General features: G+C 40.8%; 3 protein-coding genes across 20 annotated transcripts; 1 reads left to right on the forward strand and 2 right to left on the reverse strand.

The window, feature by feature from the left end:
• Positions 1-451: 451 nt before the first annotated feature.
• znf971 (zinc finger protein 971) lies at positions 452-9,719 on the reverse strand. 5 transcript variants are annotated; one of them, XM_073945993.1, is made up of 3 exons: positions 8,184-9,719; positions 3,887-4,041; positions 452-1,803 (listed from the first exon to the last, which is right to left on the reverse strand). In XM_073945993.1, exons 2-3 carry the CDS (start codon positions 4,011-4,013, stop codon positions 710-712), a joined length of 1,221 nt encoding a protein of 406 aa, XP_073802094.1. In that variant the 5' UTR covers positions 4,014-4,041; positions 8,184-9,719; the 3' UTR covers positions 452-709. The 5 variants fall into 5 exon arrangements, with proteins under 5 accessions (XP_073802094.1, XP_073802093.1, XP_073802095.1 ...); XM_073945992.1 differs by lacking the exon at positions 8,184-9,719 and adding an exon at positions 6,260-6,394; XM_073945994.1 differs by lacking the exon at positions 8,184-9,719 and adding an exon at positions 6,246-6,394 and having other exon boundaries at positions 452-2,910; positions 3,577-4,041.
• Positions 8,604-12,285, reverse strand: zgc:194215. Of its 2 annotated transcripts, XM_068215760.2 has the most exons (3): positions 12,237-12,285; positions 11,652-11,781; positions 8,604-9,719 (listed from the first exon to the last, which is right to left on the reverse strand). In XM_068215760.2, the coding sequence occupies exons 2-3, from the start codon at positions 11,734-11,736 to the stop codon at positions 8,815-8,817; spliced, it is 990 nt and encodes a 329-aa protein (XP_068071861.1). In that variant the 5' UTR covers positions 11,737-11,781; positions 12,237-12,285; the 3' UTR covers positions 8,604-8,814. The 2 variants fall into 2 exon arrangements, with proteins under 2 accessions (XP_068071861.1, NP_001124102.2); NM_001130630.2 differs by lacking the exon at positions 12,237-12,285 and having other exon boundaries at positions 8,728-9,719; positions 11,652-11,682.
• An 823-nt stretch (positions 12,286-13,108) lies between these two features.
• On the forward strand, positions 13,109-23,713 carry LOC110437744 (uncharacterized). 13 transcript variants are annotated; one of them, XR_012402882.1, is made up of 9 exons: positions 13,109-13,469; positions 13,673-13,801; positions 15,427-15,474; positions 17,155-17,202; positions 17,676-17,723; positions 18,825-18,872; positions 19,620-19,667; positions 22,726-23,393; positions 23,525-23,713. XR_012402882.1 is itself a non-coding variant. In XM_002667661.7 (8 exons), the coding sequence occupies exons 2-8, from the start codon at positions 13,717-13,719 to the stop codon at positions 23,274-23,276; spliced, it is 876 nt and encodes a 291-aa protein (XP_002667707.1). In that variant the 5' UTR covers positions 13,109-13,469; positions 13,673-13,716; the 3' UTR covers positions 23,277-23,713. The 13 variants fall into 13 exon arrangements, 8 of the variants coding, with proteins under 8 accessions (XP_002667707.1, XP_017210921.1, XP_017210922.1 ...); XR_012402883.1 differs by having other exon boundaries at positions 22,726-23,326; positions 23,509-23,713; XR_012402884.1 differs by lacking the exon at positions 17,155-17,202.
• The last annotated feature ends 1,361 nt before the right edge of the window (positions 23,714-25,074 follow it).

Raw genomic sequence — 25,074 nt, forward strand, 5'->3', positions numbered from 1 at the left:
GAGTAGGGGTGGAAGGGGGGACTCTTTAAAATGAATCTACTGAGGTAAGAAACTCTGGTTATTTGTAGTGGGTTAGGAATTGACTGATTGGTGGATCGTGGATTAGCTAATGCTAAACCAGCCGTGTTCAATCATAAGCATGTGTGTTACTGGGAGCTATTACAAGATTTTGAACTTTATGACTTTATGAACATGAATGACGTTACCATACATCAGGGGTGACCAACCCTGTTCCTGGAGATCAGGATCAGATCCTTGCAACCCCTATCAAATACACCTGCATGTAATTATCAAGTGCTGTTCAGGTCGTAAGTAATTGGTTCAGGTGGGTTTGATCAGGGTTGGAGCTGAACTTTGCAGGAAGGTAGATCTCAAGGAACAGGGCTGAGCACCACTGACATACATGGTATGGAAACTGGAACCGGCACAATTAAACAGCACTTCTCCGGAATGCTGAATACTGCATTTATTTTGTTTTTGAAAGGAAAGTCTGCACCATATATTTACATATTAACCTATACACCACTTGAAATAATGACGACAATATGTCCACAGTAAGGGGCAATAATTAGGAACGCAAGTCGACTACTCTGAATACAGGTGTAAAAAGGGCTAAAATGTGTAACTTGTCCACATTTGAGCACTTCCAGAGGTAGTCAAAAACACATGCATTTAAACAGCCACGAAATACCACTATTTTCATTACGATCTAATGCGTGCATTTGTGGGAATTCATGTGGTATTTAAGCCCCGAGTTATGTTTGAAGCTCTTTCCACAATGACCACATGAAAAGGGCTTCTCTCCGGTGTGAACCCTCATGTGCCTGTTAAGTTCTGATTTCTGGCTGAAGCTCTTCCCACATTGGTCGCAGGGGAATTCCCGCTTCTCTCTGTTGTGAATTCTTATGTGGTCATCGAGGCGATATTTGAAACTGAAACTCCTCTCACAGTGAGGGCAGGCGTAGACCTCCTCTCCAGTGTGAGTCCTCATGTGGTCTTCAAAGTGTTGCTTCTGTCTGAAAGTCTTCCCACAGTGAGAGCACGGGAAATGTTTCTCTGCAGAGTGGAACCTCTTGTGAAGTTTAAACTTCTCTTCTTGATCAAAACTCTTTCCACACTGGTTACAGGTGAACGGCTTCTCGCTGTTGTGAATTACAATGTGGATCTTGAAGATTTCTTTTTGGGTGAAAGTTATTCCACATGTCTTGCAGGTGAACAGCTTCTCTTGAGTGTGAGTTGTCATGTGGTCTTTAAGGGTTCCTTTTCGGGTGAAACCCTTACCACACTGTTGGCAGGTGAAGGGCTTTTCTCCAGTGTGAACTCTCATGTGGAGCTGAAGGTCGCTATTCCTATTGAAACTCTTTTCACACTGAGAGCAAGGGTAAGGCTTCTCACCCGTGTGGACTCTCATGTGCATCGTAAAGCTTAATCTATGACTGAAACTCTTTCCACACTGCTGGCAGGAATAAGGTTTCCCTCCGGTGTGAGTCCTCATGTGGACATTTAGTGTTGTCGATTGTCTGAAAGTCTTTCCACACTGCTGGCAGGAGTACGGTTTCTCTCCGGTGTGAATCCTCATGTGGACTTTAAGTGTTCCAGATTGACTGAAACTCCTGCCGCACTCTTGGCAGGTAAACGAATTCGCACCTTTGTTTTTCTGAGCTCTTTTCTGTGAGGAAGTCTTTTCAGTTTCTGAGCTACTTAAAGATTGTTCTTCAGTATTGAAATCAAGATGGCTCGTATATTGGTCATTCTCTTCTAATTTATTCGGTACTTCAGTCTCCTGTTTGGGTTCAATCAGCTCTAAAGAAAAAAAGAACAAAAGAACAAAAGTAAACCTCAGTTTCATAACAAGTTCAATAACAATGTGACAAACGTGCAAACATTTAGACTTCACTACCGCAACTGAAATCTCAGATGTACAACTCAATCTTCCTAATATTAAAATGTAAGCAATTAAAGTAGCTGGAACTATCACAAGTGGGTGGTCTGGGGCTGAGACTAACACTGTCGGGCGTTCTGGGGCTAGAGCTATCACTGACGGGTGCTTTGAAGCAGGAGCCGACACTTGGAGGGGGTCTGGGGCTGAAACCGACATTGGTAAGTGCTCTGAGGATGAAACCAACACAGGTAGGTGCTTTGAAGCTGGAGCCATCACTGACGGATGCTCTGGGGCTGACACTAGCAATCGCTCTGGGATCAAAACCAACACTGGAAGCGCTCTGGAGCTGTAGCACTCCCTGTAGGGGCACTCTGGGGCTAGAGCAGACACTGGCAGGCACTCTGGGGTTAAAGCCGACTCTGGCACGCGCTGGAGCCTGCACTGGGGGGCGCTCTGGGGCTAGAGCCTACACTAACCGCTCTGGGGCTGGAGTCTACCATGGCAGGCCCTCTGGAGCTGGAGCCTACACTGGCAGATGCTCTGGGGCCGGAGCTGACACTGGTGCGTGCTCTGGGGACGGAGTCGACACTGCCACGTGCTCTGGGTACGGAGCCGACACTGGCGCGCGCTCTGGGGACGGAGCCGACACTGGTGCGTGCTCTGGGGCTGGAGCTGATACTGATGGGCATTCTGTGGCTGGAGATAACCCTAGGAGGCGCTCTGGGGCTGAAGCTTACACTGACAGGCGCTCTGGGGCTGGAGCTTACATTGACGGGCGCTCTGGGGCTGGAGCTGACACTGGCGGGCACTCTGGGGTTAAAGCCGACACTGGCGGGTGCTCTGGGGCTGGAGCTCATACTGACGGGTGCTCTGGGGCTGGAGCTTACACTGGCGGGCACTCTGGGGCTGGAGCGGACACTGGTGGGCGCTCTGGGGCTAAAGTCTACAATGGCGGAGCCGACACTGAGGGCCCTCCTCGGTGTCAACAAAACTCTCTGGGGCTACAAGAAGTGGATGTAAGATGCTCTCTGAGGACCAGAATCAGAATTTGACCTAACAGAGCCCTCTGGGGCTATAGATACGAAACGAAATTGGGACTTGGGTTAACCAAGGCTGTGGAAAACAGATCGGACCCATCGTCAACAAAGCCCTCTGGGTCTGCAGGAATCGGATCTGGGCCAAACACAATAATGCCCCTCCAGAATGTAGCAGCAGGATCTGAGAGCTTGAATCAGAGCCTGTACTAAATACGCGAAAGGATGTAGGAGGTACCATGGAACTTGTAAGGGCGGATGTGGAGGTGTTTGTCACCAGAACAAAGACGACTGGTTTGGTGAAGGGATCCAGTGGTGACAGTGGAGGAGAATTGATGATGCTTGATATAGGGCAGGGGTCACCAAACTTGTTCCTGGAGGGCCGGTGTCCTGCAGATTTTAGCTCCAACCCTACTCAAACCCACCTGAACAAGCTAATCAAGCTCTTACTAGGTGTACTTGAAACATCCAGGCAGGTGTGTTGAGGCAAGTTGGAGCTAAACCCTGCAGGGACACCGGCCCTCCAGGACCAGGATTGGTGACCCCTGGTATAGGGTCTGGCATATATAGGCGAGAAGTTGTGCAACCCAATATAGTTTATTTAACTGCATCTGATGGTGGATAATTTGGAGGACAAGGATCGCAGGAGGCAAAGGAGACGAGAATGAACTTGAACAGGGTAAACGAAGACATCTGGGATGACAAGGTAAAGATGTACAAGACGGAAAAAAACACACACATAAAGGGGAAACTATCATACCTGAAACACATATAAGCTGAACAATGCAAAAATCATGCACAACACATGGAGCTATGAGTTTCTCATAAATGTTTATTCCACTTGAGTCTCCATGCGCAGTAAAATCACTGTAATGAGGCGCTCGTATGACAATCTCCAACAACACGCTTCATTAGAGTGGATCTGCAGATCTGAATGATCTGAGTTTGAGCTGTGAGAATGAAAGCCAACCTGTTAGCTGCTCAGGATCTTCATGTTTGACTCTGAATGTTTCTTCAGTCCTCTCAGGATCTTCCTGTTTCAGGGTGAACACATCTGCAATCCTGATGTCTTCGCTCTCCTGTTTAATAAACGCCATCTTTACAGTCGCTTCAGCAGGAGTTTATCTGTGAGTTTAAGAGGAGAAGAATCAACACAAAGAAGAAGAAATCAAGACTACACATAGATCTGAGTTTCAGTCAAATACTGTGGAGATATCCTCATTTGTGTGAAAAAAGAAAGTGTTTGAAACAAGTAAACAGCGAGAATATAATGACAGAATTATCATTTTTGGGTAAATATATCCCTTGAAGCTGATTGAATAACTATTAAACTAAACGTAAAGTCCTAGTCTGCATCCTGGCCAGAGTTTCTATCCCTCTTGTACAGATCAGGGCTCAGTTCTTCATATCTCGCATAAACAATCTGGCAGATCCTGGATGTTTAATCTTGATAACTGATCTCTGAGTATTCTGGCTCTTCAAACAAATTCATGAGTGAGATCAAAGTTCAATGATCAGGATAGACTGGTGTGAGATCGCCGTGAGTGCTCAGGATTGCTGTGAAGGACAGATCTATGCATCCTCGAACATAACATCAACATCTGATTAGCATTCAATGATCATCCATGTAAGCAAATCCACATTAAGTCCATGCGTCAAGACTAGTATTAAGCAATTTATTTAGTCTTACCTTTAGACAGGGTTTTCTTTGTGATGAACTTTGTGATAGCTGGCTATTTAAATTAATCTAGCTCCAACATGTTGAAGTTTTTATATTTGAAAACTGTCTCTGCTGCATCAAATAAACAGTAGCTCTCGATGTTGTGTGTACACAGAGTATATACAGGAACCAGGAAGTGAAATTAAATACATTTAAGGCCTTTTTAGACTCTTTCCATACATTTTAAGACCTTAAACCACTTTAGGTTTCTGAAGCACTGGCAAGATTTTGATATACAGTGTATTTACTGAATATTAATGTAAGAAACTAATCCAAAATTATCAATATACTGAATACAAATCTAATAAATCTAGCGAATTCAGCAGGCTGGCACCTATAGAGCTGCAGAAATACTAATACTGACATGTTCAATTAAATGAACATGACTTTCAAAATGGGGTGCTGATGACGGACATTGTTGGAGTATTATATGTTAAACACATATAAAACCCAACTTGTTCATTCCATGCCTTGAAGTCTTGGTGCTGTCATTTGGGGTAGATTTGGGGTATTGACCTTATTCTAAAATGCGGAAGTGCGCCTGTTTTCGCGATTGTCTTAGAACTTCCGTATCTGTCGCCTATGGGAGAAATGACAAGGAATAATAAACGGCAAAAACGGTCAAACTACTTGCTCTACAAACAAATGTTTGCATGACTATACAGACCAAGTAGAATAATATAATTAGAAAATATTAGTTTGCAACATCAAACAGCAAAACAAGCCGTTTTTAATGTCTAAAGGTGAATGGAAGTGAATGAGACCGGGAGTCTCAAGCCAAAAAGATTCAAATGGCAGCGCCCGCTCGTCTGCGGAGAATAAGGTGAATATTCCGACAAACTTGAATTAAAGTTAAAAAATGATAGGAAATTTTGTACCTTGCAAAATAGCATTTAAGACATTTTAATACTTATTAAGGGCCTTAAATTTCTGATTTATCAACTTTTAATACATTTTAAGACCTCACGGACACACTTGTACATGACTTATATAACTACATCATTATTCCTTCATGAATAAACTCTCTCTCAGGAAATATTGGCCATATTATCACACTCTCTTGCACTAAAGCTGCAGAGCCACCTGTAAAAAGTGCACGTTTGCATCTGAAAGGTCAATATTGCTATCTTAAAAGTTAATATTAGTATCTAACGTGATAACCTTAGTCACAAAACAGTACAAAATGTTCTCTTTGAACTCTCATGCGCCTTATACTGGTATCTTTATCGCATGACATTTTAAATAATTAAAAATTTGATGTAATGTTTTTTTTTTTTTATAAAGATATGTCATTGTTATACCCGTATTTACAGCAGTATTCTTGCCAGAAAATATGAATATGAACCGACTTAATCTAATGTTGTTTATATGACATGAGCCTGACCTCCAGAGCCACCGAGCCGTTGCTATGACAACAAGAACCAAACAATCCTGGGTCGTGTCGGTCATCACATCCAGCCTAATGAGTGATCCACCAACCAATCTGATATTTGCTGCAGTTTTTTGGTAAAACATCACCTTTCCGTCACATTTTATTTCAAGTTTATCATTTCAGCGAAGAGGATTAAACCCTGGATTATTAAATGTGAAAGTAAAAACAAATTCGTACCGTTTTCAACTGACCTCCCGGTTATTAACTTCATTAATAACAGCATTCTGCATCGCGTGTAAAACCATTGAAGTCTGCATTAAGAGGCTGATTTAAACACTTGATATGTGTAAACACACAAACCTTCCTTCAGCCGAACCACAACAGACGCAGGAGCGCGCCGCCGCCTGATGACGTCACTGTGCAGGAACAAAATAAAAGTCCCACTCGCTTACGTTTCTGCTCAGGTCTACTTTGCATGCTTTTTGCTTAAATTGCTAGGAAATGTTAGCCAACTATATTGTACTTAAACGTGACAAATAAAAGGGCGTTCTATTTGTTTCAAAATATTTCATTTGTATACATTCAGTTATAATAAGATAATCTACGGTTATTGCCACAGTCAAATAAGTGTAAAATGCAGACTATGAGAAGAATTGCTTCTTCAGAGTATGTTCCTTGCTGTTACATATATACATATACATACATGCATATATATATATATATATATATATATATATATATATATATATATATATATATATATATATATCCTGTGGCATATTCTTTATGGATCAAGTCTTGTTAAGGTTTAAATTATTAGTATTAATATTAGCCTATTAAGCAATATATTTTTGATTGTCAACAGAACAAACCACTGTTACACAATGACTTGCCCTTGAATTGCCTAATTAGCATAATTAACCTAGGTAAGCCTTTAAATTGCACTTTAAGGTGTTACTAGTATCTTAAAAAATAGTAAAATATTAAAACTAGTAAACTATTATGTACTGTCATCATGACAAAGACAAAATCAGTTATTAGAAATTAAAACTATTATGTTTTATAGCAATGTGTTTTAAAATTATTTAACCTGATGCTGAACACATTATCACATCTAATCTCTGTATATTCAATTTACAGTGTACTTTGCAAACATGTCATTCTAGCTTGTTTTCTATGTCTATGCAAATTAGAGTGGACTTTAATAGGGTATATGCAGAGCTAGTGTTTCTTTCCATTCTGTTAAACATCACGTGAATGGTTAATATTACTTTTCTTCCATTTTATAAGGTTCCTTTTACAGCATTGATGCTGTAATGTAACTAAAATACAATCAGTTAAACAGACTTCAGAGTTCATTTAGTTGCTCAAGCTAAAACGAGACGAAAAGCCATTTACACTGAAAATTCTGGGGTAAAATAAATGTTCATAATTTAAAGACACGATGCGGAATTAAATGTAATGTGATGCAGCGCTTCTTGTACAATCTGAGACCCACTCTATATCGTATACGAATCAGGCAGTGAAGATCACTGATTCTTAAAGAAAGCTAACCTTAAATTCGCCGATTTTGTAACTGAAAAGTCCTTCCACATATACCTCATTAACATATCATCTATAACTGAAGTGCCTGAACTTGGACCTGGAGGGCCGGTGTCCTTCATAGTTTAGTTCCAAGCCTAATTATACACACCTAAAACAGCCAATCAAGCTCTTACTAGGTACACTAGAATCTTCCAGGCAGGTGTGTTGGGGTAAGTTAGAACTGAACTCTGCAGGACACCGGCCCTCCGGGACTGAACTAGAGCACTGCTGATCAACCCTGCTGAAAAATCCAGCTTAAACCAGCCTAGGCTGGTTGGCTGGTTTTAGCTGGTCGACCAGGCTGGTTTTAGAGGGGTTTTGGCCACTTCCAGGCTGGTTTCCAGCCTGGTCTTAGCTGGTCAGGCTGGGAGATGACCAGCTAAAACCAGCTTGACCAGCCTAGCCAAGCTGGGAGTCCAGCCAAAACCAGCTATATCCAGCTTAAACCAGGCTGGACATGGCTGGAAACCAGCCTGGAAATGGCCAAAACCCCTCTAAAACCAGCCTGGTCAACCAGCTAAAACCAGCCAACCAGCCTAGGCTGGTTTAAGCTGGATTTTTCAGCAGCGAATACATTCTCGCTGCATGTACCTTGGTTTATTGTCTCATTCCTCATTCAAAGATCTTCTTGCAGTACAGCAGGCATGTCCAAACTCGGTCCTGGAGGGCCGGTGTCCTGCAAAGTTTAGCTCCAACCCCAATCAGACACACCTGGGCTAGCTAATCAAGCTCTTACTAGACTTTCTAGAAACAGACACCGGGGATCTGCAGGACACCGGCCCCGGAGTTTGGAACCCCTTCAGCACAGTGTCTCCATTACTACACTGGGGCATCAGGACCCACACAGATTGCAGGATATCCACCCCTGCTGGCCCCACTAACACCCCTTCCAACAGCAACCTGGTTTTCCCATGTGGTCTCCCATCCAGGTACTGACCAGGCTCTCAACTCTGCTTGGCTTCGGAGGACGACAAGATTTGGGCTACCCAGTGATATGGCTGATTTCACAACTGCGGTTTAATCACTGCATTTATTGTGTTATTAGAGGCAATGTGTGCAAAACACATTTGCATACATATATACACTCTAAAAGTCCTCATTTGCATTCAGTTCATGTGCAAATTCCTCAAGTTATCCACTCCATAGCAAGGGCACTTCTGTGATATTGCTTCTCACCGATCATGTCTCTGAAATTGATTGAACATTGTCGGCAACACTTCCCTCATATGTGGACCTTCATGTGTTGTTTAAGAGCCGGTCTGTACTTGAAGCTCTTCCCACAGTGGCCGCATGTGTAAGGTTTCTCTCCGGTGTGGAGCATCATGTGCCTGTTGAGGACTCCTTTCCGACTGAAGCTCTTTCCACAGTGGCCGCAGGTGAACGGCTTTTCTCCGGTGTGGATCCTCATGTGATCGCTGATGTGATGTCTGTAACTGAAACCCCTTCCACAATAAGAGCAGGTGTACGGTTCCTCTCCAGTGTGGATCCTCATGTGGTCTGCCAAGTATCGTCTTTGACTGAAACTCTTCCCGCAGTGAGAGCATGTGAAGGGTTTCTCTGCCGTGTGAACTCTCATATGTGCCTTAAGACTTTCCTGTTGATCAAAACTCTTTCCACACTGTTCGCAGGTGAACGGCTTCTCGCTATTGTGAACTGTGATGTGTGTTTTAAAGCTTAGCTTGTGAGTGAAGCTTATCCCACACGGTTGGCAGGTGAACAGCTTCTCTCCAGAGTGAACCGTCATGTGGCTACTAAGGTTTCCCTTCCTGTTGAAACTCTTCCCGCACTGTTGGCAGGTGAAGGGCTTCTCTCTATTGTGAATTCTTAAATGTCTACCAAGATTTGCGTTATGACTGAAACTCTTTCCACACTCTTGGCAGGAGTACGGCCTCTCTCCAGTGTGGATCCTCATGTGGACCTTAAGCAGGGAAGGTCGTCTGAAACTCTTCCCACACTTCTGGCAGCTCAAAGGATTTCCACTTTCAGATATTTGAGCTCCTTTTCTTGAGGAAGTCTTCTCAGTATCCGAGCATCTAAGAACTTCAGTTTTGAAATCAAGACGCTTCTCATATTGATCTTCCTCTTCTTCATCCAGTACTTCAGTCTCCTCTTTCAGTTCCATCAAGTCTAAGGTGAAACAAGAGGTTATCCTCAACTTAACATGGTCCAAAAACACACATTTCCTCATTCCTCATGCTGTGTTCACATCAGACGTGGCACATGCTGAATCACGATATTCGTGCGTAAATATACGCGCTCACATTTTAGACGCAGATTCGCATCATGGCCATGGCGGACCCTAGCTTTGTTGCTAAATTGCTAACATGGATGTTATGAGTAGCGGTGTTTATGTGCTTGAGGAAGGCTGATAAACAGCGTATATTTGTTCGGCACCATGTCCTCTAGATCCTTTGAGGGGTGCACCAGCTCTGAGTTCATTAACTGGTCCTGGATGATGGAGGCTTTCAGTGGTGCTTCAGACTTAGTTTGATTAACTTGTTGTCCGGTGTCGGCAAGAGGATTTCTCCTCAGGACACCAACAACAGACGCTACGTCATAATCACGCCCCTACAAGAGCAAGCTCCTGATTGGTTAACGCGGTGCAAATGTTCTCTGAAGTTCAGGATTTCCAACTCGAGCGATTCAAGCGAATCACTTCGCAGGATGACTATCTGCATCTTTGCATTGACTTAGCATGTAAATCACTCTCGCTTGACGCTTCATCTGCGTCTGGTGTGAACGCAGCCTCACTCTGTATTTTCTGTTTTATTTTGAGGGCTGTTTGTTGTAGTAAACACCAGGCTTGGGGCGGTAATACGGTAATATGGTATACTGCGGGATCTAAAATAGCAACGGTATCAGTTTCAAAACCGTCGTTACAGTTACCATCATAAAAAACAATGCGTGATTGTCATCACAGGACAGTGTGGAGGAGAGAGAGGTGAGGTAAGATGGCGAGTCGCGCATCAAGTGACCTGCTCTCGAAAAAGAACACAACCTCTGTATTTCGGATTTCGACCGAACGAGAAGGGAGACGTGGTAAATTCAAACTAGAGGTCTGCATTCCCACTGCTGTACCTCAGGAACCAACCAGATTTCTTGCGTTGCGGGAATATATTTCCGAACAAAGCGCGGGAGCGTTCGGTAACTCTGGTGTAATTTGAACGGGAGCAGGCGGTCTAACAATATCGCTCTCGAGCGAGCATGTATGGATGCTGTTTATGTGTGTGAATGATGGAGAGCATGGTGCTGTCTGGACTCTGTATCATCTCGCTGGGTGGTTTTTGGTTTAGCTCTTCTGTTCACGAACACATCCTCCCCCTCTAAAATGCAGTCCCGCGCAGATCTCTAATACGAACAAGACAATTCGCAAATTGTGCAACAAACAGGTGACCGCGAGCCTAATGTCACATATACGGTATTCAGTTTCTGAATGGTTTAGCCACAAGTCAACAATTTGGCGACGCTGTCTAAGCCTTACGTCATAATTTTATTTATTATGCACGGTAATACAGGGAGGAGGTTTAAAGGTATCAACATTTGGATACCGCCCAAGCCTAGTAAACACGTCTATTTATTTCAATCAACGCAGTGTGTAGTAGATAAGCATTCCAGCTCTGAATAATGGCAGGACCTTTCTCTCTCTCAAACATGCTAAACCTGAGGTAGGGGTTGATATGTTTTGGTGAACTGAACACAGTCCTGCAGAATCATGCAAAACTTGAAACATGTCTGGCCAAGAAAGGACTTGAGATTAGGGTTTTCAGTATACTGGAATTCAATACCAATTGATTCTGACATTTTAAAAATGTCCATTTCCTGCTAACATTGAGCGCGTTTATAAACTCTGCTGATTGTGTCCACGTGCTTAACAGAAATGACTGTGAAGGTCATCAGTTCACCAAACTCACCGCTGTTTACTGCGTGTAACAACAGATACTGGGACACTGGAGCGTTTTAAAGCCGCGATTCAACAGCGGATCGCTCATATGTCAGCTCATAGACAGACCAGCTGATCCATGTGATTTTAAAACACCCCATTGAGTTGAGCTTACCAACCTGTTATCTGCTCAGCATCTTCATGTTTGACTGTGAATGTGTCTTCAATCTTCAGGTCTTCACTCTCCTCTTTAATAAAGGCCATCTTTATAATAGTGGAGCTCAGTCGCTTCAGCAGGAGTTTCTCTGTCTGTTTAAGAGGAGAAGAATCAACACAAACATGTCCAAAAAACCCTCTAAAACCAGGCCGGATGACAAGCTAAAACCAGCCAACCAGCTAAGGCTGGTTTAAGCTGGATTTTTCAGCAGGGGTATGATAATAAATGTATGGACATATAGATGGCTGTTATTATAGACATGATATACAGCAAAACATAAGCAAAATGTACTTATTAGATAAGAAAGTCATTAAATTCATTGCATTTCTGCTACCCCAAAGGCCCAACGTTGCAATATTACGATATAAAGTAACATTATAATTTAATATTTTAGTAAAAACTAAAATATTTGACTTTCATTAATGTTGCATATGCATAATGTATAATATTAAGCATTACAGTGTTTAGTAATTCATATCGTATAAAGCTTGTACAAATATGAAGCAGATTTAAGGTTTGCATGCTGTAAATAGTGAGGAACACCAACCTCTCTTCAGCAGAATCACATGAGATGCAGGAGCGCGTCGCAGACTGTTGACGTCATTACACAGTGCTACAATAAAAGTCCCGCTCGCGCGTATGGTCCAAAAACTATAAATACCAGAAAATGTGTATAAAATAAGATCATCTAAAATAATGACCTTCCAATTATCGACAACTCCCCTGACAGTCTGCTTGTAAATTCAATTCAATAAATGCTTTATTGGCATGGCAAATGTTACAAATGTATTGCCAAAGCATTAATGAAGTTTACATTAAAAATAACGTATTAATTAAAAAACACACACACAGTAAATAATAGTAAAAGTACTAAAAAAGAACTATCCATCTATCTATCTATCTATCTATCTATCTATCTATCTATCTATCTATCTATCTATCTATCTATCTGTCTGTCTGTCTGTCTGTCTGTCTGTCTGTCTGTCTGTCTGTCTGTCTGTCTGGCAATTCAATAATTGCTTTATTGGCATGACAAATGTTACAAATTTATTGCCAAAGCATTTTAAAGTTTACATAAAAAGTAACATACGTATATAATTTTAAAAAGCACATTAAACACAGTAAATAATAGAAGTAAAAAATAGATATCATATTTATTTAATTAAATATAAATAATATATCATATTATTCAATATGTCACATAATTTTTCAACATATATTCATACAAAAAAACGTTAGATCAGAATAAACAGTACATTTAACAATCAACATTCAAGGATAAAACAGTAATAAAACAATAATAAATAGTATATTTACAATTATTCATTTATGATATTTTTTTTATTAGCATTTTATTAATAAACTTAAAATTATCTGTCTGTCTATCAGAACGCAGCGTCTTTTATTTTGGCATAAGACGTCATTTACTTGCTTCTGTGTTTGTTATGATTTAACTAAGCACATTTGCTCGCTTACAGTCACGTTAAACTTTTTTAAACGATGTAAAGCGTTTGTTTGTTATTGGATGTAACTCCAACACGTTATATAATGTTATCGATTGAGATTTAGTGTGAATATACAGCGCGTCAACACGGTCCTGTCAGAAAATCCGCGCATTTCTCTCCTGTAAGTTATCATTAATCGTCTAATCTAAAACACCAATTCAGTCACCGAAAATAGAAATGAAGACGCTGAACTGTTAGAAACCACCGAGTCAAGTGAATCAAATGATTCGGTTAACGATTCAGTGAATGGAATCTCCCGCCGAAGTGTCCCGCAGGTAAACAGTAACGTTATAATACACGATAATCTAACGCCTAAATAACAGGTGTTCGTATGACTTTCTGTTGTTAATTATTACGTTTTAAGGTGCTATTTTCTCTGCACTATATTAACTAAACCAAAGAAGAAGAGATTGAGACACAGACAGAAGTTTAGTGTTGATTTCTTCTTCTTTATGTTGATCATTCTCCTCTTAAACAGACAGAGAAACTCCTGCTGAAGCTCAACTCGACCTTATCTGGAAGATGTCGCTCATTAAAGAAGAAAAAGAAGATATAAAGATTGAGAAAACATTCAAAGTCAAGCAGGAGAAACTCGAGGAACAGACAGGTTGGTGTTCATTAAAGCTCAACTCACCTGTGACTCAGTCAGCTTGTATTTCAGTGTATTTTGTTCAGAGTTTTGGTGAATATATTCATTTCATCTTTATTTCTATACATTCATTTTACCATGTAGATTGTGTCAAAGCAGCTTGACAAAGTAGTTCTAGTAAATGTAATTTGTGTCAGTTCAGTTCAGCGTGGTATAATAGGTTTAACAGAGTCCAAAACACTGAAAAGCCATCCACCATACTTTAAGTGGAGGACAGAAATCTCCCAGATTTAATGAAAAACTCCTTCATTTGTGTTCTGGAGATGAACGAGAGCCATTGAGGTAAAAAAGTTGGATTTATAATCGCACATTCGCTCATTTAACTGTCTCTATAGTGCAAATTTGAAGATTCAGTCAGAATTAGCATGCCAAAGACATCAAAACAGCATCAGCACCATCTAATCGACTGTAAACAGTGCTGTACTTTGATCATTTAAATGTTTAATACTTTTTAAATTTTGGAAACAATACTTTTCTGAAATTATATTATATTATTAAGGAGAATGTCTGAATGTGTGAATATAAAACCAACTTTACCTCTATATGAGAGGCAGTGAATCTGACTGCTGTGGGCTGCAAGATCCTGAAAGCTTCCCACACTGCAAAAAACCCTTTCTTACGTAGAGATCTTGTTTCCAGCTCAAATATCTAAAAACTTTTAAACCTGGAAGCATTTCGTAGACGAAACATTATTTCAAACTAAAAACAAAATTGTTGGTAACAAGGCGGCGCAGTGGTTAGCACTGTGGCCTCACAGCAAGGCCACTGGTTCAAACACCGGTGTGTTTCTGTGTGGAGTTTGCATGTTCTCCCCGTGTTGGCGTGGGTTTCTCCCACAGTCCAAAAACATGTGCTATAGGGAAATTGGTCAACTAAACTGGCCGTAGTTTGTGAATGTGAGAGTGTATGGGTGTTTCCCGTAACTGAGATGCAGCTGGAATGGCATCCATTGTGTAAAACATATGCAGGAATAGTTGGCAGTTCATTCTGCTGTGGCGACCCCGATGAATAAGGAAATAAGCTGAAGGAAAATGAATGAGTGAATGAACAAAATCTGCGCTGCTGACCAGTGTTGCCAGATTGAGTTGATGGTTTAATGTCTAATAACTGTCCACAATGTTGAATCTTGAGTTTTATGTTAGCCTTATAGAGCTGATATTGCTGTTTTCCATTAAAGAAATCAGAAAACTTATTAAAAATGTTATAAAGAGATTGAAGACAATCTAAACAGACAATCAAACCTGAATAACATTAAACTAAATTACTTAATATCCCAGTGGTGGTTTGCAGCTGGAAAGGCATCCACTATGTAAAACTTATGCTGGAATAGTTGGTGGTTCATTCCACTGTGGCAACCCCTGATGAATAAAAAGACGGAAAATGAATGAATGAATGACTTCAACATGTTTGTTGCATTTTATTGTTGTATCATCAGTTCCAGGGTGGTTCAGTTTATTCAGTCTGATATAATCACTTTTTTCTTACTCTATGGGCAAAGATAGAAAGCAGCTAGAGCAAGATATTACACGGTGCTTCATGAATAAACTGAGTGACAATGATGATTTGTTGAATTCTTGTTTCAGATGAGCAATTCAGAGCAAGAGTCAAGACGCCATTCACTCAGATCACTAGTAAGTACACAACATGGAGATTATTGGCAGTCAGAGGATTATTGTAGATTTCAGAGATTTACAACCCCACATCAGGGAAAGTTGTGAGCGTATAGAAAAATGCGTTGACTTGTGTTTCATTGCAGATTAAATATGAACATAGTAGGGTTGTAACAATATACCGGTATGACAGTCTACCACGATTTGAACGTGCACGATTATCATACCATGAACAATTGCACATCAACGGTTTTAACCCTTAAAGACCGAGACAGCCACCCGCGGCTAAAAATAAGTATTGCTCTTAAATGTTTAATAACTTTTGATCCGCTGATCCGATTCATACAATTCAACGATTGGCATAAAGAAGAGAATCTCAGCTTTCCAGTGCTGTATCACATAACATTCGCGGCTTCAGAGGCTCCGGAATCAGTGCGGTTACGTCATCAAAATTTGACAACGCTGATTTGACAAAGAAACGCTCGTCACTGTGTCTCCGGACAAACCAGACATGATACATTGATGCATTGTCCCTCCTCCATGCCCAGATTGGTTCAAACTCGCTATATCACAACCAATAAGCATAGGTTTCACTTTTGTTTGTGGACCATAAAACGCAAAAAAAAAGTTTTGCATGAAATAATTCTCATACTAAGTACTTTTGCATGCACAGCAGCACAGAAACATGACAAAACAGTGACACAGCAAAGACGAACTGCTGCTCTTGCTGTTTTCAAAAGACGCAAATGAAGGTGCAGCTGTTTGTCTGCATTGCAGACAACCATATCCAAATCCATATCCACAGACAACCATATCCATGCTGGCACATAAAACCTAAGGATGTTCCATATTGAATCTAGTTTCGTTATGTAACTATTTATAGTATAGTAAATATTTATATCTATTTTTTTACTGAGGATTTGCACCATGTTTATTTGGACTTTATTTGGACTTTGACACATTATTTATTATTTTCTTATTTTTATTTGTTCATTGTAAGTGGTGTTGTTTATAGTAACTGAAAATATATTATATGGAAAAAGTCAAATTTGCTTCACTGTTCTATTATTTTGTAACATTTGTAACATACCGTATACCGCGAAACCGTCAAACCGTGGTATTGTTTAAGACGATTATCATACCGTGAAAAATTCGTACCGTTACAACCCTAGAACACAGTGTATTCCATGTTTTGTCTGGTCAACTTCATTTCATGTGTGAATACACATCCTTTCCTGTCATTCAGTTTTCAAACCTTTATTCCTGCAAAAAAAGATTATTGAGTTTTATGTTAGCTTATTTCTAGCTGTTTTGATACTTTGTTGTTTAAAGAATTCAGTAAACATACTGAAAATGTTACAGAGATATGTATAAGAGGTCTAAGATAATCTAAAAAACTAAATCAAACCTATATTACATTAAGCTAAATTACTTAAAATGTTTATTGTGTTTTATTGTTCTTCCAATTTAAGCTCGTGTCACTGCAACAAGTTTAGCGCAATCCCAATTCCACTTTAGTAGAATTTTGTAGAACCCTGACCTAGATCATATTATTATTATTATTATTATTATTATTTAAATGTAATAATGTTCTCTAAAGCAGCTTGAGCAGGATATTCTGTTCTTACATGATGTTTCCTGAATGAATCGAATGACAATAAAATCAAATCCTAATAATAAATGCTTTTATTCTTATTTTAGTTGTAAAGATTGAGCCAGCAGATGTGACGAAACCTACAGAGATCAGGAGTAAGTCATGTTTGTTTTGTCTGCTGAATGGTTCACTCATAGCTTGATAATATTCTGAATGAACCACTGAAGGGATGTGGTCTGTTCTGAGGATGTTTACGGACCTTAAACCAGTCTGGAATAAATTTGGATTCACCTCAACAACAGTCAGGATACTTGATCAGAGTTCCTGCGGGGTCTTAAAAGCATTGAAAACATCTTAAATTTGATCATCTCAAATTAAGACCTTAATTGCCTTGAATTTTGGTACACAGTTTAGAATTTAGATTTTGTTACAAAGGTCTTATCTGCCGGACACTGGCCATTCAGGACTCAAAATGTCCAACCCTGACCTCGGTCATTTATTATTATTATTATTATTATTTAAATGTAATCATGTACTCTAAAGCAGCTTGAGCAGGATATTCTGTTCTTACATGATGTTTCCTGAATGAAACGATTGACAATAATAAATGGTTTTATTCTCATTATAGATGTAAAGATTGAGCCAGCAGATGTGACGAGACCCACAGAGATCAGGAGTAAGTCATTATGTTTGTTTTGTCTGCTGAAAGTTTCCCTCATAGCTTGATAATATTCTGAATGAAGAGCCACACCTTCACCATTCTTCACCTCAACAACAGTCAGGATCCTAGGAGTGGTTCTTGATCAGAGTACCCGCAGGATCTTTGAGCATTGAACAAGTCTTAAATTTGATCTCAATTAATAGCCTTGAATTTGGTACACAAAGTCTTAGATTTTGTTTCAAAGGTCTTATTTTATTCATTTAGTTTTGCCTTTCCTAGGATTAAAGTTCATACTGTAACAAAATTAACTGTTGCTAAAGTAGGCTAATTAAACATTGAGTGCACCTCGCGCTCCACGTCACAGCAGAAAGCGCAAATGCATGCGCACCCATTACTATGGTTACTAGGCAAGTGAGGTACAGAACAAGATAGTGGCTAGCCTAGTTTGTCAGCTAAAATGGGAAAGTGTCGGTCCGCTGTGGCCTAGGAATCCGAATTACGTTTGGGTCAAGCCTGTGCCAGGAAATGACCGCGACACCTGCTGCTGTTGGTGCCGGCAATCTTTTAAGCTAGCGAAGATGGGTGTTACGGCCCTGGACTCCCATATGAGGGGTGCCAAACACACCACGTGTAGTACTGCTCATCAGCGCCAACCACCTGTTGTGCAGTTCTGTGCACCGGAGACCTCTTCGGTTACTGAAACAGCTTTGGCGATCAGTAATGAAGAAATTTCTAGATTCAGTCCGGGAGGGCCACTGTCCTGCAGAATTCTGCTCCTACACTAATCAAACACACCTGAACAAGCTAATCAGTGTCTTTAATCAAACACACCTGAACAAGCTAATCAGTGTCTTTAATCAAACACACCTGAACAAGCTAATCAGTGCATTCAAGGTCACCAGAAAGCTACAGACAGGTGTTTTTGATTAATGTTGGAGCAAAACTCTGCAGGACACTGGCCATCCAGGACTGAAGTTGCCCAAACCTGACCTAGATCATTTATTATTAACATGTAATAATGCACTCTAAAGCAGCTTGAGCAGGATATTCTGTTCTTACATGGTGTTTCCTGAATGAAACGATTGACAATAATAAATGGTTTTATTCTCATTTTAGATGTAAAGATCAAGCCAGCAGATGTGACGAGACCCACAGGGATCAGGAGTAAGTCATTATGTTTGTTTTCTCTGTCCTCAAAGGTTCACCCATAGCATGATAATATCCTGAATGAAGAACCACAGCTTGACCATTCTTACCTCAACAACAGTCAGGAACCTATGAGTGGTTTCTAGAACAAGATAGTCACTAGCCTAGTTTGTCGGCTAAAATGGGAAAGTGTCGGTTTAATCCGCTGTGGCCTAGGAATTCGATGTACGTTTGGGTCAAGCCTGTGCCAGGAAATGTCCACAACACCTGCTGCTGTTGGTGCCGGAAATCTTTTAAGCTAGCGGCAATGGGTGTTATGGCCCTGGACTACCATATGAGGGGTGTCAATCACACCACGTGTAGTACTGCTCGTCAGCGCCAACCACCTGTTGTGCAGTTCTGTGCACCGGAGACCTCTTCGGTCACTGAAACAGCTTTGGCGATCAGTGATGAAGGAATTTCTAGATTCAGTCCGGGAGGGCCACTGTTCTGCAGAGTTCTGCTCCAACACTAATCAAACACACCTGAACAAGCTAATCAGTGCGTTCTAGATCACCAGAAAGCTACAGGCAGGTGTGTTCAACTCTGCCGGACATTGGCCGTCCAGGACTCAAGTTGTCCAACCCTGACCTAGGTCATTTATTATTATTATTATTTAAAAGTAATAAAGTACTCTAAAGCAGCTTGAGCAAGATATTCTGTTATTAAATGGTGTTTCCTGAATGAAATGAGTGACAATAATAAATGGTTTTACTCTCATTATAGATGTAAAGATCGAGCCAGCAGATGTGACAAGACCCACAGGGATCAGGAGTAAGTCATTATGTTTGTTTTCTCTGCCCTCAAAGGTTCAGCCATTGCCTTATAATATTCCTATTGAACCACTGAAGGGATGTGGTCTGTTCTGAGGATGTTTAAGGACCTTAAACCAGTCTAGAATGTTGCTGAGTTTTGGATGATCAATGATGAGCCACACCTTCACCATTCTTCACTTCAAAAACAGTCAGGAGCCTAGGAGTGGTTCTTGATGACCAGCTGAAATTTACAGACCACATTGCCTGTTCATGTAGATCCATTCTGTTTAGCATCAGTAAGATCAGACTCTTCCTATCTGACCATGCTGCTTAACTACTAGTCCAAGCTCTTGTCCTGTTCAGGCTGGACTATTCCAATGGTCTTTTCCTTCCAACCAACACCATCAACCCTTTGGAGCTCATTCAGAATGCAGCATCAAGAGTTGTCTTTAATGAACTTGAAGAGTTTTTTCAACTTGAAGTCTTTTAAGAGCATGTCACAACTTTATTCATCAGTCTACACTAGCTGCCAATCACCTCTCGACTCAAATTCAAGGCCCTGCTACTCACCTACTAAACAACTGCTGCCTCTGCACCCATTTACTTGAGCCCACTACTTCAGGCTTATGTGCCTGGCAGGACCCTGCGCTTGGCTACCGAATGTCAGCTTGTGGTACCGTGCAGGTAAGTGTGCTTCATAAACCACATACAGGTGACACTCTTTTCCTCTCCATATGCACCACACACTTTCTTATGTACACCCTTCTTGAAAAAAATGAGCAATTCTTGGGCTTCACAAACCACCTGTAGGGGACACACTCTCTCTTTTCCGTATTCACACGACACTTTCGTATCAACACTCCATGTTCCTGTGTTAACATTGTGGAATTCTTAGTGTGCATTACACAAGTGAGTGGGATTGACAAGCCGCCTGTAGCTCAGACTCTCCTCTACATATGCACCACACATGTTCTTATAAGCATGCCTTACTTCTTGAAAATATTGTATAGTTGTTAGTGTGCTTCACGCAGGTGAGTGGGCTTCACAAACCATCTGTAGGACACACTCTCTCAAATTTACCATAAAAAACAAACTTACAATTGTCATAGTGTCTAGATATTGCTGTTTTTTGATTTTAAGTGCTTTTATCATAATTTGTTAGTCTCTTTGGATTAAAGCCTCTGCTAAATAATTAAATGGATGGAAAAGCCTGAGATTTACCCTAAAGCATCTTAATTTGTGTTTGAAGATGAACAGAGGTCTCAGGGGGTTGAAACATGAGGGTAATTAAGGGGAACTAACCCTCTAAGGAGACATTTCATTCTTGAATTCCTTGCAACATATTAAAATAAGGCTTGAAATCTTTCTATTTTTTCCCAGCCACCCCTCCCAACCAGTCTCTTGTAAATGTAATCTGCGCTGTCTTTCATCCTCTCTTGCCTCACACAAATACCTTCTGTTCCATGTTAAGCTCCTGCATAGATGAGATCTGTCCTCTCCCCACCAGGCCAATGAACACTACTTCCTTTACCCCTACCTCTCGTGTTTAGTGAAAACACTGGACAATGTTAAGGACAGCAGAAAGAACATGGCATAAATCTAAAGAGCCTGCTGACCTAAGCAGATATCAATCCCAACTTGCTTCATTTACCACCCAGCTTCATTCAGCCAAAACTTTATACTTGCATAACAAAATCAAAAGCACTTCAGACATTCAATATCCTGCTCTGTCCTCCACCGCCTCCATATCAGCTGATAATTTGACCTTTTTTCGCACACTAAACCTCTAAGATTAGCAGTCTGTTTCTCACCCTTCCTTTCTAGATCTTCCATCAAACAACAGAAAGTACACTCTTATCCTCCTCCCTCCATTCTTAAAGAGATCTCCTCACACATCCTGCAGGACATTTCCCCAGCCGTAGTGTCAGCCCTAACACACATCACTCTACATTGGAACATCCCCAACCACTATTAGGCAGGACCAAGTGACCACACTGCTCAAAATAAGATCTCTAAACACCTCAAGGGTTGAAAACTACAGACTAGTCTCTACTACATTTCATAGCCAAAGCACTAGATATTGTGGTTTTCGTGTACATTTCAAGGCAAGAATCTTGCACTGTATGGATGAAAGACAATCACCCACATCTTAATCTGGGTAAAAACCGAACTTTTGCCTTCCCTGCTACTCCAGATATTCAACATAACTTCTTCATCCAGCTGGGATAATCTACTTTTATCCCATCTAATTCAGTAAGGAATCTTGCAGGGATCCTGGATGATCAGCTGTCGAACACATCTCGATCATGCAGGCTTCCACTTTTCAACATCAGAAAAATTAGACCCTTCCTAACAGCTCATGCTGCACAACTTCTGGTCCAAGCTCTTGTCATTTCAAGGCTGGACTACTGCAATGTGCTTCTAGCTGGACTTCCATCCTGCACCCTTAAACCTCTACAGATGATCCAGAACGCTGCAGGTCATCTGGTCTTCAATGAGCCCTAGAGACTCACCCTAGAGAAACACCTCTCTCGATCTCTCTGCATTGGTTACCGGTCGAAGCTCGGATCAAGTTCAAATCATTGATGCTTGATTATAGGACAGTCACTGCTTCCTCTTACCTCCACCTGCTTCTGAAGGTCTACATCCCCTACAGGAGGCTTGTCTTGTCTTGTGGTACCATCACATAGAGGATCTAGGTCACTTTCCAAGACCTTAACATTCACTGTTCTTCACTGGTGGAATGATCTCCATATTCAAATGGCACCTGAAAACTCTTCTGCGAGCACTTAAATACTTCATAAAGAAACTCCCTGTCCTTACCTTAGCTTTTATTTCTCTGAGCATGATCAGTACTTTGTATAAGTAGCACTTCTTGTGTGTATTGCCTCTTCATGCTGAATCACTGAATGCCTCCTCGTTTGTCTGCTAAATAATGTAAATGTTGAACTGTTTTGGACAGAACACTTTTTTTTTTTAGATAAGGACTATTTGAAACCCCATGTGACCTGCTGTTTATCAAAAGGAAGAACTTCAGGAAAGCTGATGTTGTTTCCCTTTTATTTCTCCATCATCAGATGCTGAAATCTACATTATCGGGGACAGCTGCGTTCGCTATGGGGAGAAGCGTGCGAGGGAGACCGTCGGGGTCAACCTGGGTCTGAATGCCCGTGTCCAGTGGTTTGGCTTCGATGGTTTGGTGTGGAAAAACCTCCTGCCCTGCTTCCGGCAGTGTCTGAGAACGAGAGCGGTGCCGGATGTGCTGCTCATCCACTGTGGTGGGAATGATCTCGGGATCTTTAAGAGTGTGAAGCTGTGTGCAGCGATAACACAAGATTTGCGGGAGCTCCACAGAAGTTTCCCTCAGATGAAGATGGTCTTCTCCACCATCACTCAGAGACACAAGTGGGGGTCGCTCCATCCTAAAAAAATAGACAGGGCCCGCCGCTTCATTAACAGTATGATGGCTAAGAGTGTTTCGTCTGTCGGTGGCAGCATTGTGCAACATCCCCAGATAAATTATCGTGATCCTGACCTTTTTCACTGTGATGGAATTAATTTCAGTAATCGGGGAAATGATATATTTCTGAAAAACATCACTCGGTGTCTGAAATTCCACATGAACTAATGTGATGATGGACTTTGGATCAACACTTCTAGGATTGTTGTTGTAGGATTGTGTCTAGGACACTTCTATGCTTTGTTTGGTGAGTTTTTTTTTGGTGAATGTAGTCCTGGTGGGCTGGTGTCCTGCATAGTTTAGTTCCTACTTCCTTCAACACACCTGCCTGCAAGTTTCTAATATAGCTTGATCAGCTGCTTCAGGTGTGTCTAAATAGGGTTGGAACTAAACCTTGCAGGGTACCGGCCCTCCAGGACAGAGTTTGGACACCCCTGATGTAGAGGTTTGTTTTGGTTCAAGACAACTGTTAACAGTGCTGTATGTGTTTTTGACTCTTCTATAGCACAAAGTACCTTAACATAAATATGTTCTGATCTTTAATGCAAACTGAACATAAGTGTTCGTCTGAAAAACATTATTAAAGTCAGGTATTCTCCTTTGAACATGTGCGTCTTTGGTTTGATCTCTGTAACTCCGCCCACTGCCAGTTTACCCAATTATATTTCAGCATCCCGGGTTGCCTTGTCGGAAAACAACGTATTTCATTTCAGTCATGTCTCTATGCAGTCTAAACACTAGCAGTCTCCGGAATTAGATGCTTTCAGATTCATAAAAGTCCACACAGTGGTTTAACTTCGTAAATAATACAAATATTAGAAACATAAACACTTACTGAGCAGCTCACAGTGTAAGGCTCTATTCAGGCACGCTAACTCGGTTTGACACACATCTGGCAACCTGTGTGTTTTGAGGAGGGGCTGGGTGAATTTCGTATATATATATATATATATATATATATATATATATATATATATATATATATATATATATATATATATATATATATAATTATTATTATTTTTTTTTTAATGTGGACTGCAGTACCTAGTTCAACCACTAGTAAATCCAACATAGTGCATCTTTGATTCCTCGGCTTAGTTTTGATTTAGTGAATTAAAATAAAATCTTATTTACACTATGTAGACTGAAAACACTCTTTGTTCTGACTGGTGTATTTTCATTTCTGTCCACATTTTGAAGCCTGAAATGCATGAAACATGACCATTCACACTCGCATACTGTGTCTTCATCTGTACTTTCCATCTACTGATTGTGTATTGTACAAATGAGAGTAGCTAGATGAATCAGGGAAAGATACGCAATAGTCCAGAAGAGCAGTCAGAGATTGTGGAAAGCTGTACCTCCATTTACAAAAGTCAGCTTTTAGCCCATCTAATCTAAACTAACATGCTAATTTTTTAGGAGTATGCGTGGCAGGTGTAACTAAACTTACACATAAGTCTGCATAAATCTAAGTTGCTTAGATTTCAGTACATTGATGTACTCCCAACCGAAACTGAATATTAAGTAGGGGGCGGGGCATTTTGCGCATCTTTTTTTTGTAGTGGCAAAATAATGTTCAGAGGGGCGTGAAGCGTGAAGGTGAAGCGCCAAACTGACCACAGCTTTTTCAGATGGATTCATTTGCACATATTAATTGTCTGACTGCTTTTCGAAGTAGTTTAATATAAAGAAGCCAAGTGTTCATGTTTATTGCATCTATTTTTATTTGATGAGCATGAGTGAAGCATGAAGTTTTTTTTATGTACTTCAGGAACAGACACGCAGTCAAAATCATCAGGAGAAAACATGACGGAAATAGAAAAGACTCTGAACGGCTCAGAAAGAGAGATTAGTTACAAGCATGAACTATTCACCAACATTTACAATAAGACATGTCATTTTCATCCACTTATCTGGGGCCGGGTCGTAGCTGCAGCAGTCATAGAAGAGAACCCCAAAC

The sequence above is a fragment of the Danio rerio genome, chromosome 4 (genome assembly GCF_049306965.1).
Source record: "Danio rerio strain Tuebingen ecotype United States chromosome 4, GRCz12tu, whole genome shotgun sequence".
Lineage (NCBI taxonomy): Eukaryota > Metazoa > Chordata > Actinopteri > Cypriniformes > Danionidae > Danio > Danio rerio.

Bases quoted from the DNA above. Each gene is read 5' to 3' on its own strand.
- znf971 (XM_073945994.1), bottom strand. From the start codon at position 2,155: ATGGCTCCAGCTTCAAAGCACCTACCTGTGTTGGTTTCATCCTCAGAG.
- LOC110437744 (XM_002667661.7), top strand. From the start codon at position 13,717: ATGTCGCTCATTAAAGAAGAAAAAGAAGATATAAAGATTGAGAAAACA. The intron at 15,475-17,154 runs GTAAGTACACAA...TTCTTATTTTAG, and splicing joins GCCATTCACTCAGATCACTA to TTGTAAAGATTGAGCCAGCA. The intron at 19,668-22,725 runs GTAAGTCATTAT...CTCCATCATCAG, and splicing joins AAGACCCACAGGGATCAGGA to ATGCTGAAATCTACATTATC.
- zgc:194215 (XM_068215760.2), bottom strand. From the start codon at position 11,736: ATGGCCTTTATTAAAGAGGAGAGTGAAGACCTGAAGATTGAAGACACA. The intron at 9,720-11,651 runs GTTGGTAAGCTC...GTTTCACCTTAG, and splicing joins AGATGCTGAGCAGATAACAG to ACTTGATGGAACTGAAAGAG.